General features: G+C 30.8%; 1 protein-coding gene across 1 annotated transcript; it reads right to left on the reverse strand.

The window, feature by feature from the left end:
• Window positions 1-949: 949 nt before the first annotated feature.
• Window positions 950-2,434, reverse strand: LOC116121447 (zinc finger MYM-type protein 1-like). The gene is made up of 2 exons (XM_031407406.1): window positions 2,071-2,434; window positions 950-1,848 (listed from the first exon to the last, which is right to left on the reverse strand). Exons 1-2 carry the CDS (start codon window positions 2,432-2,434, stop codon window positions 950-952), a joined length of 1,263 nt encoding a protein of 420 aa, XP_031263266.1.
• Between the last annotated feature and the right edge of the window lie 9,898 nt (window positions 2,435-12,332).

A 12,332-nucleotide genomic window follows, 5' to 3' on the forward strand; every position in this document is an offset into this window, starting at 1 on the left:
CTCTTCAATGTGAAGAGATAAAAAAACCACGGGAATCTAATGACCCACTTAAATCCAATATAATCAAAAGAGTTTACAACAACCACAAATCCACCAAAAAAGTTTCTACACAAATTTAGAGCTCAATTACAACTCTAACAAAAGTAAACACAAAGGTTTACAAAGAGATGGATTGCAATCACTCCAAATCCAAATCCAGACGTTAACATTCTAACTCAACCATCTATATTAAAGATCCACACATCCTGTACGTATTGACCCAAAAATCAAGTTAGAATTGTATACCTAAAGACCTAAATAATATGAATATTGATTATTTAAAGATGAAAGCAAGTTAGAATAGTATACCTAAAGATCTTCAATTTAACATGATTTTCTGCTTCATTGTGTTCTGAAAATGTTCAATGATATCTTCATTTTGAATTATAGCAAAAACTTCCTTTTTAATGTAAACTACTAAGCAATTGTTCATCCACTCATCTCCCATTCGATTATGCAAATTATTCTTAAGAAGATTCATTGCAGAGAACACCCTTTCAACTGTTGCAGCAGCCACAGGCAAAACCAGTGCTCATTTAATAAGCAAGAAAACTTTGTCATAAGCAACATCCTTCTTAAACTCAACCATTTTTTTTGCAAGATCGGCAATCCCATCAACATGAGTGAAATTGGCATTGGTGCTAACATCCTCATAATAGTTTTCAAGTTGATTATCGAGGAACCAAATATCGTGTTGAGGAAAATCGGTAGGATATAACTTTGCAAACTCAAGTAATCTATCTTTACTAAATGTAGCAAAAGAGTTACTTAGATCAAGAGATGGCATACACTGAAGCAACCCCATATTTACTTCATCCAAACGATTATTGAGTTCTCCTTGAATGTTATCTAAAACTATGTACATCAATTCCACCTTAAAATGATGTGTATTCGTAATTGGCGCAATCCCTCAGTTTGTCCTCCCAAAATTATCTTCCATGTTCTCCGGGATTGGTATGTCATTATCTTTACACATATCATAAGCTTTTTTCAAAAATATGTCAAAGCAAGTGTCTTCATTTCTCAATTTATGCAACTGACGCTTCGAAATTTGTACAAACTGCATGGCATTAAGGAGATCTTGATCTTTTCTTTGTAAAGCTTGTGACAGTTCATATGTGATTCCCAATACTTTCTTCATCAAGAATAACAAAAAGACGAATTCAAAATTCTCCATGATTCGTAATAAACTCCTTGCTTGACTTTTGTTTTGCCAATCATCTCCTTCAATCTCAATCACTCTGAGCACACCAACAACAGAAGAAAATAAGTTTATGACACTATGAATTGTCCCTATGTGTGAACCCCAACGTGTATCTCCTGGTCGTTTAATAGTGCATTCTTGATTCAAACCGCGTCCCGTCTGAATATCACCATTAGAAATCAAAGATATCACATATTCATACTGATTGTCACGTAGAAGATCTCTGCGCTTGCAAGATGCTGCCACAGTGTTTGATAACATAGAAAGAGTTTGAAAAAATTCACCCAATGCTGAATGTTTACTTACAACTTTGACTAGCGCCAATTGGAGTTGATGAGAGAAACAATGAGTGTAGAAAGCAAATTTATTTTCTCTCAATATTAAAGTCTTCAAACCATTGAACTCACCCCTCATATTGCTTGCTCCATCATAACCTTGGCCCCGTAAACTTGTCAAACTCAATCCACACTTCACAAAAAAGGCATCTATTGCAGTTTTTAAAGACTTTGCAGAAGTATTCTTAACATGCACAATCCCAATAAAACATTCAATATCACAACCCATTTTGTCCACATAGCGAAAAACAATAGCCATTTGTTCTTTCACTGCCACATCATGAGATTCATCAACTAGTAAAGAAAATAGTTGTTTATCTCTCACAATTTCTGCAATAATTTTCTTGGTCGTCAAATGAGCACAAACACTAGTTAGTTGCCTTTGGATTTTGGGGGCCGTCATTTGATGGTTTTTCGGAGCATTTCCCAGCACAACTTTCTTTATGTCGTCATTATGATTGGATAGAAACTTCAATAGTTCCATAAAGTTACCTTGATTTTCATATTCAACCGACTCGTCATGACCACAAAATGCTAATCCCTGATGTAAAAGAAATCTAATGCAATCAATTGATGCATTCAAGCGAATGCGATAATCCAATTTGCCCTTTTTCGACACGCAAGCAAGATTTACATCAATGTGTTGCCTTTGGTTCATCAAATCAACACACTTGGCATGACATTGGTTATGAGTACTAGAATGATCACCAACATGTTTTTTCACTTTTGCTTTATCTTTCCAGTTATTATATCCCTTATTCACAAAAACTTCATCACTTGCTTGGTCACCATAATCGGGTTTGAAAAGATAACAATTCAAACAAAATATTGCATCTTTTGCCACACTATATTCCATCCAACATGAACCTTCTTTGTACCACTCTGATGTAAACCTATGCTTTTTATCTCCAAAAGGAGTGAGAAGAAAGTTATGATCTTTAGGTTGGCAATGACCTTTCAACAAGTATGCTCTTCGAACTTCCTCTTTTTGTTTGTCAGTACAACAAAGCTCGTTAATTGGTATCCTCAATCCTGGGTCAGTTTCAAGCTCATCTAAATTGAATACCCCGATTGAACGTTGAGCTTCTTTTTCTTGGTGTTGTTGTGGCTGTTGTGGGGTTTCTTCTTCTTATGGGGTTTGATTAACCTCAATATCAGTAGAGTCTCCATCAACATTTTTTGCTGGACTTTTCTTCAGTCTCTTGAAATAATTGGATATCAAATCTTATTTGTTAATGCTTTGGATTCCAAATCCGATAAACATATAATGAATTAGTACTAAAGTGGGATCCCAAAAATAAGAGACAAAGAGATTCCTATTAAAAAAAAAAAAAATTAATTTAGCAACTTAATTTTCTCTTGAATAAGATACATGAACAAACCATGACACATGATACCTAAGACATATTTTAATTTAACACACCTATTTAACACAGGTTACACACCATATATAATACATTTAAATATTTAATTGTATAAGATGGAGGCCATTCGTTTATATAGAGCAGGCGCCCATTGTGTGGTTTAGAAAGGAAGTTTTAAAAGTGATAATGACAATCTTCTTTCTCACATACAAACAAGAGCCAAGAAAACAAAGTCAAAAATAATAGAAAAGATTTCTTTAACCTATTATTTGTCTCATTAAAACTGCGTCTGCCACTACTAAAACTTTTCACCCAAACCCAATACTCTAAAAGACTAAAACTGTAGGCATCAATAAGATTTTTCAAAAGCAGTAATATGTCATTAAATAAGGAAATACTAACCTTCAGGCTTCAAGAGACGTGAATGAAAGAAGTTGAGAGGGGGATTTTTTTAATTTCTGGGTTGAACTTCAGCTGCATGTAAAAAGGGAGTTGGGAACTGGGGAAGAAAAAGTTGAATAAGGAAAAGACAAAACCTAACTTTTTCATTTTTTAACCTTTTTTTTTTTTTTTTTAGCCTTCCAAAAAAACTTTGCAATTTTTTTTTACAAAGTTGAGGGCAGGCCTGGGCCTACCCTCAAGGGGCCTGGGTCCGCCCCTTAGAGATCTATGAAGAAAAAAAGTTAGACAATGTCAAAATGAAACAGCTCAAAAGAAAAGTATCAGGAACTAAAAAGTTAGTTATAACTTAATGGAGTATAAGCAGGGGCGGACCCAGGCCCTTTGAGGGTAGGCCCAGGCCTGCCCTCAACTTTTAAAAAAAATTTGAGAAGTTTTTTTAAAAGGTAAAAAAAAAAAGAAAAAAGTTAGGTTTTGCCTTTTTTATATTCAAGTTTTCTTTCCCAATTCTCAACTTCCCTTCCCTTTTACATGCATATCTGAATTTGGAGTGATTGTAATCCATATTTTTGTAAACTTTTGTGTATTTTACTTTTATTAGAGTTATGATTGAATTCTAAATTTATGTAGAATATTTTTGGTGAATTTGTGATTATTGTAAATGATAATCCTATTTTTCCCTATGATTTTGTATTGAATTTTGATAGGATTTAGGATACTTCTCATACAAATTGGGTCATAATTGCTACCTAATTCTATTAATTTGTCTTTGTAGGCCTAAACGATGATTTTGAGTATAGATGACAGTTTTGAGCGTAAATTACGTAACTTGAGCTTGGGAACTTAGAATGACCTGATTTTAAAAGTTTTGGAAAGCTAAGAAGCAGAGCTACAACTTTCATGTTTTGGGTTTTTCCTAATTCTGACTGGACAAGGGTGAAAACTTGACTTGAAGTCGTGAACAGTATGTTGGAAACCGAAGGAAAACGTCTTTGGATGTGCTTCAGTATTTCTTCCATAACTTGAGCTGTAGACCTCGGATTGTTCTGATTCTTCAACGAGTTGAAACATAATTTAAAGGGCTACAATTCATATTTTTAACACTTTTCCATATTAAGACTCTTTCATGCTCAAATTTGGCTCGAAATATTCTCTCTGCGGCAAGAAAAAAGCTTCGCTGCGGCGAAACTGCGTCAGATGTGAAAAATAAAACGACGCATTTTGGCTTGCTAGGGCTTGGTCCTTAAGTGAAAGAGGTATAAATTAGCACGAAAACGAAAGAAAAAGGGCCTTGGTTCGTCATTTGGAAGGCAGCTTTTGAAAGGAGAAGATTATTGAAGATTTGGGCTTCAAATTAGAGAAGATTTCTCCATCTTTTGTTTGTTTTTCAATGATGAATCTTGATTCAGTTTGTTTTTGTTATTTTATTTTGTTTTTGAGTATGAACTGAGTTGTTTAGCTGAGGTTTGATGTAACCTTGATACAATGATTCAAATTTATATGAATTGATTTACTTTGAGTTTTAATTTCATGATTGAGTGTTTATCTCTTTGCTTAATGACTTTTGGATGCTTGATCACCATTCAAATGTGTGTTGTTCACAATGAGACTGAGAAGTGATTTGTGATTGTGCCTCTTGGGATAAATACCGTAGATTAAGCAAACGCTAGAGATAGGTTTAGCGATCTATGAAATCTAGATAGAATTCCACAAAGCTTAAAATCCTTTGAACTATTAATCTTCATTTTGTTGGGTGCGGAAGCTTAATAGGGATAAGTAGGGAAATGTAGCATGAGAATGTATGTTTTACAACTTAGGGAATTCGATTTTCAATCAAGGAATTAGAACTTGGGTAATAGATTCTATGATTTGGGTTAGCGTATTTAGGTGAATTCAACACCCTAGCATTTGTTTTAGAATTGTTTAATTAGTTAAGTTGTTGGGTTTTGCATTTGTATTTAGTTTGTTAATCTTCCATCAATCCAATTTATTGTTGCTTCAATTAGGACTTAAACTAGAGAAATCGGTAATTAGTAACACTATCCTCGTGGGAACGATACTCTACTTATCACTTTATTACTTTTTGCGACTAGTGTACTTGCTATATTTGCATGTTTGTCAAAAATATGCATCAGTAAACTCTTTTGATTATATTGGATTTAAGTGGATCGTTAGATTATATTCCCGTGGTTTTTTTATCTCTTCACATTGAAGAGGTTTTTCCACGTAACAATTTTCTTGTGTTTCCTTGTGAATTGGATGTTATTTTCTTATGTTTTCACTAGTTGATTGGCAAACAGTGGCGGAGCGAGGGCCCCCCCTGGGCAAAAATCCTGGGTCCGCCACTGAGTATAAGTAACTTACAAAGAAGTCAAGTTCTTCATACTTTTAATGAAATCTAGAGACGAGCTAACATTGTTTCAGTCAGTGATTTGCCTACACAATTAATTCAAACATCACTGATATGATATCGTGTCAAGTTATTATTTTTTGAATTAGCTTTTGAGGGAGTAGTACTATTTGAATTATACTCACAATTTGACCAATGAGGTCAAATTAGAAGAACTGGATGGTATAGGACCTTCAAGTGAATTCCCTCCAAATATCCTACATAAGTATTTGTCAACAAAATAATCAGAGTGCTTAAATCTAGACAGAGGTAGAGAAAATATTTGTTACCATTCACAATGATACAATCGAATATCATGAAAGAAGTTTTTCATATATTACAACACTATAAGTTTGTTCCAGTTCCCAATGAACTCTGGTATTTTGCCTGTCAATTTACAATCAGTTGCATACCTGAAATTAACAAATCACTTATTGTAAGCGGAGTACAGGCAATGTAATCTTCAAGCATAGCAGAAATAGAAAGCCATAAACATGTGGAAAGGATCTTTCTTACATTATTTTCATGTTTTGAAGATTAGCAAAAGTCGAGGGAATTTCCCCACACACTCCAGAACTATCTATGTAACTGTTAAAGTCTACCAATAAAGAAATTCTTATTTTCATAAGACATATATCTCAAGTGTAAAAATTAGTGTTTTACTCGGAAACTAAATACAGAAAAAATATTTTAAACAAATAAGTAAGAATTTACATTTTCCCTAGTTTGTCTAAGAATCCCAGTTTAGGAGGGGGTGTTCCAGAGAAATTGTTGAAACCTATAGCCCTGCATGAAATGTATCAAAAGAATTAACTCTCTAATGCTCATTATTTTATATTAATTCATGCATTTGTAAGACGTTATTCAAGCAGAATTCATGAAATATTTATTGCAAGTTATGTATAAGCACAATAGTTCCAACTGTGATTTTGAGTTTTCCTAAACATAACATGTGACACATTGAACCATCAGACACTTTTTTATCTTAAGACTTCCATTTTTTTTTTTTTTCTAGGCTAAAGAGTGATTATGGCTATCAGTTTCAGAATAATAAAAAAGATCATCTCACAATTGTCCCCATATAACTATATGTCAGTGACGTAGAATATAAGAGAAGAATTAAAATAGACGGAAAGAAAAGAAGATATCATGGCCTAAAAAAAATAGTAGAAATCTACCTTAATAGTACTAAGTCATCCAAATTCGATTCAATTTAAAGAGGAAGATCTAACATAGGAAATCTAAGTCTAACTTAAAGAAGTCATCTCTTCAAGTTCCCAATTTAAAATCTTTCCTTAATTAACAATTGGATTTTTTTTCTCTGCTTTCATTTAATAAAATAATCGTAGAGAATTTATTTGAATCTTGCTATCATTAAAATTTAAAAAAAAAAAAAAAAATTAGAGAAAGGAGAAAGTAAGCCAATCTTACAGATAAGTTAACTTCTAAAGTTTTCCAAGTTCCTTAGGGAGAGGCCCTGAAAGGGTATTGTCGCTAAACCCTAAGGACACAAGAAAGACAAAATTATACACCCCAAGACCCGAAAACAAGATTAGCAAACAAATCCAAATTCATTTTCCAAAAATAAACAAATATAATCTAAATCATGTTTTCATCACAAGGTGTTTTTCAATACTTACAAACCCCAATCGAGATAAGTTTCCAATAACGCAGGCAGGGACCGTAGAAGTAATTTAGATTAATTTTACTGCAAGATTAAAACAGAAAAAAAAAAAAATTATCAAATCTAATATAATGTTTGTTCATTAATTAGCAAATGATTAAGGTCAAAGTTGATTTGTGCAAATCAAATGCAGGGAAATGAATAGATTAATCCATACAGATGTGTCAGAAATCCCAAAGCCACTAGTACTTCTGGGATTTCTCCTGTTTTTTCCAGTCGAAAGACCCTCCTGGAAAAAAACTAAGGCAAGTTTCATTAATATCTACTAAAATTTGACCTGATATTATAGTTGCACATCTCTTGGATTAGGGAAATTATACACTTCCCTACAGGTTGAATTTTTTATACAACTTTAGGTAAGGTTTTACCATAATTTTTTAGAAGCTATAACAATATTATTTCCATTTGGTTCTTTATTTTCTACCCTATTCTCAATTATATTCGTAAAATAACTGTTTGTTTCATTATTTAGGAAATACTATTATATTATATTTAATTATTTTTAGACTCTTTAAGTTTATTACTTTAATTAAACACCCCCAAAAAAGTTTAAAAATTAATAAAAACACCCCCACTCAGTGTATGACAAAGAGAATATACAGTGACTAAAAAAAAATATTGCCATAATATTTTATCACAATAAAGAAACCCATAAGAAATATAGTGAAGAAAAACATTTTTATCATAATATTTCATCACAAATTTTTGGAGCCAAATTTTGGCGTTGGGTAAATTGTTTATTGCGATAAACAAACTCTGCCATAAAATATTTTAGTCACTAGATTTTGTTATACATGTTATAACAAAAGATTATTTTGTCACAAAAAAAAAAAATTATTTATTATTACAAAAAAAGAATGTCATGATATATGTTGAAACAGAGATATTAATGACAAAATGTTTGAGTCAAAGTTTAAGTGTCGAGATAAATTGTTTATCATGATAAACATATTTGTCATCAAAAACTTTAATCACTATATGTAGTAACACATGTCATAATTACAAACTAATTTGTCACAAAAGAATTATTTATCTTTACAAAAAAAAAAAAATATTTATAAATGTTATAATGGAGGTATTAGTGACAAAATATTTGAATTAAATTAAATGTGATATTTTGTGACAAAAGCCTAAAAAAACATAATTAATATGCATAAAATTATTTGTCATTCCTCTCAAGTTTTTAGCAATAACATATACGTCACCTAAATAAAAAAAAAAATAAAAATAATAATATTTGGAAAGAAGAAGTTAAAAAAAAAAAAAAAAAAAAAAAAAAAAAAAAAAAAAAAAAAACTCATTAACGCATAGGATCGAGTATGAGGTCAATGGCTAGAAAATTTTGTCGGGATCGAGCGGTGATAAGGGGCGGATTGGGTTTTGCTATATCTAGCTAGATCAAAGAAATATATTCTAAAACAAATTACCAACAAATTAGCAATGAAAAAGAAATTTGTTTGTAAAATCATAGCAACACATTTCAATCCATTGCAAATATTTGTCCCCAAATTTTAATTCCTAATCTATTGTTAAATTATTGCTTTTATTTAAAAAAAAAAAAAAAAAAAAAAAACTTGAAATGGCCAAAAAATTGTAAAAAATACAAAATCATTAAGGCTTCGTTTGGTTCACATATTGGGAAAACTAGAAAAGTTTTCCCAAAAAAATTAAGTTTGTTTCACCTATTTTCCAAAATATAATTCTAAATTTTTTAATTTCCTTTAAACCCCCTAAATTTATTAATTTAACTAAACAACCTCCAAAAAAAATTTTAAAAATTGACAAGAACACCCCAATAATCCAAATTTACCAGATTCTGGTCACCACTGCTAGAAGCTGGCCGAAATTTGGTGTAATGGTGCACTACTGGCTGAATCTGGCCGGTAGTGCACCGATCTAGCCTTTTTCGGCCAGATCCATGGTAGATCTGGCCGTCAATAGTCAGATCTTTGGCTGTCGACAGTCGTCAATGACGACCGTATCTTTGGCCGCCGTTGACGACCAAATGCAGCTAGATCTAGCCGTCAATGGCCACGTCGGCGCACGACCGGCAATATCGAGCTGGTCATACGTCGATACGACAACTCTAGCACCCTCCGGCGGTGGTGGCCGGCTGTCCGTATTTATGAGTGAAGTGGGGGTGTTCTTGTTAACTTTGAATATTTTATTATAGGGGTGTTTAGTAAATAAATAAACATAGAGGGTATTTATTTTAATTTTCAAAATTCTACATCGTAATACCCACCCAATTTAACTTTTTTTCAAAAGATTATTCTAAAATCTACCCAATAATGAACCAAACGGGGCCTAATAATTTTATAAATGTAAATATTATGTATCATTTTCGGCTTTAATGATAAAAGAATACAAATCAAATTCAAACTGAATACAAATTACACAATAAAATTCATAAATTACTATGCATATCGAGCGCAACCAAAAATTAAATTATTCTACTTAAAATTGTATTAGTAGCAAGCAAAGGTCGATCCACAGAGACTAGTTAATCAGAGCAACTTAAGGCGTTTACTTCGGAAATTATTCAACACAAGAATAATTACTAAGAACAAGAATTAAGTAACAAAAATCGAATTAAAGACGATTTCGATTTAAGGAGAATTAGGATTCAATTGCAATTTTTAGCTCTGTCGTTGTACCAATCGTTTGGAGGCCCAAACAAACTCAAAATTTGACAAACCAAATCTTTTTCCTAAATGTGATAATTATCATGCCAGTAATTAATTTTTTCCATTAATTATGATATTACAATTCTTTTTTGTGTTTTGTTTAAATATAGAAATATGTCGTCTTATGACTCTTTCTCAACGAATCATTGGAAAATGGGCCATAGATGCATGCGTAGCCCCATTAGTTTTATTTTCTAATAATAGTTGTATATATTTTATTATTACATTCCTTTTTAAATTGCAGTAATAAACCTTCAATAAAACTTTTAATCATCTTAACTTTTATTATTTGATAAAGGTACTAGCACATTGGAGCTAAAAAGCCAAATCCCAAGTAAAATTTGAAAATTCTTTTATTAATTTCTTGATTAAATTTAAAATCCGTGTATATTTATTCTAATTTTTTTTAGAGATATCATCAATTTAGGTAAACAAACAAAAGCTTCAATTTGTTCAACTTAAGGACATTAAATAGTAACTTTGTTCAGTATAGGTACATTTAATATTAATTACAGATAATTTAATAGGAAGCAAGGACATTGTATAAGTCATAAGGAAAAAAAAAAAAAAAGTTTAATAAAATAACCTTATCCAATAAAACACCAACATGTACCTAAAAAATAAAATAAAACTATTAAAAAAAAAAAAAAAAAAAAGTCATTGGCCTTCCTTTAGGGCTTAGGCCAGAGGTGTAACTGATACGATAGTGTCACTTGGACTCACACTTGCCATGCTAGACTGTGGCCTTGATTTGGCCTGTCAATCCTCGTTAGTGATGACATTGGCATGACGGAAACAAACGTCTTATCTTTTTTTTTTTTTTTTTTTTTTTTTTCATTTTATGTTTCTTAATTTAAAAAATAAGATTGCTTGTCCTTTATCTTATGTAAACACTTTTGTTTTTTTTATTTTTTTTAACACATTTTTCTCTTTTTTATTTAAATTATTTCATTATTTTTGGTTTATTTAAAAATATATCTTAATCCAATAAAAATACAATAATGATCCATGGTTTAGGCTTTGAAAGATTCTAATGGTATAATATCTTAATTCTGTAATGAGTAATATTTCTAATCATACCTAGCAATACTTAATCCTAATACTACTCCAACTTCTAATAATAACTTTAGACTAATAAAACTTGGCTAAATTAATTAATATAAAAAAAAAAAGACCTTGTAATTAGTATTTGCCTAATGAATAACATAATCTTTAAACCATACAAGCGGTTGTCTCATCCTCTTTGAAACACTTTTATTCTTTTGGGTTGACACGTACTAAAGTATATACAGATATACTCACTGGATTATGCCATAACAATATGCAATTCGAGCTACTTGTGAGGTGGGTACTTGATATGTGATTTAGTTAATATTCTACTTAATTTAATGTGTCATTTCTAATTTATTGCAGCAAGGACTTTGATTGAGTGATTGATTTAAATTTCTAATTTTATGAGACTAGAGAGAATATATATGCATGTAAATGATGAATATGTATTAGGTTGAAATTATAACAAAAAATCAATTATAATATTTATAGTTATGACAAATAATAATATATGTTTTATTTATTAAAGATAGACATTTTTTTTTTATAAGCATAAGTAATTGATTAATTAAAAAGATATAAAAATCTGAAAAAAAAAAAAAAAACTTAATTGAAAAGTTTGGATTGTTAAATCAATCCAATACAATAAGCACGTATAAACTAAGTGAAAAACACTTCTATAATACAAATGTGAAAAGAGAGTATACAATCGTAACAAAATAAAATTATAGTCATTTATATTTTGTTTGTTACATAAGTGGAGATGTCTTTTTATTTTATTTGCTATGTATGCGTTTTGTTCTTAGCCCAACACTAAGTAGTTATTATTAAAAAATGAATGACATGCTCATCTAGTCATGAGTTTGATTAACTCAATGAAAATTTTATATTTTAATCAAGAGAACTATATTTTCTTTTATTTTGAGGGGGTCATGTAAAAATCTATAAAAATTATGAAGGGCCAAATAATATAATTTGTAGAACATTTCAATAACATATATATATATATATAGGTATCTTAATGTATGGTTCATTAATTCTTACTTATGTAATTGACTTGTTCTCAATAGCTGTACTTAGTGTTTTGTAAGAGATGAAATTGTTGGAGTGGGAAATTTTTTCAAGGCAATTTAGGAGGTGGCGATTTTATTTTTTAATTCGCTCCTAAAGGTGTAAAAATT

Source organism: Pistacia vera, unplaced genomic scaffold (assembly GCF_008641045.1).
Source record: "Pistacia vera cultivar Batoury unplaced genomic scaffold, PisVer_v2 Contig984, whole genome shotgun sequence".
In the NCBI taxonomy this organism is placed as follows: domain Eukaryota; kingdom Viridiplantae; phylum Streptophyta; class Magnoliopsida; order Sapindales; family Anacardiaceae; genus Pistacia; species Pistacia vera.

Coding starts and splice junctions, on each gene's coding strand:
- LOC116121447 (XM_031407406.1), bottom strand. CDS start 2,434: ATGGAATATAGTGTGGCAAAAGATGCAATATTTTGTTTGAATTGTTAT. Junction 1,849..2,070: donor GGTTGAATATGAAAATCAAG/GTAACTTTATGG, acceptor ATGATGTGGCAG/TGAAAGAACAAATGGCTATT.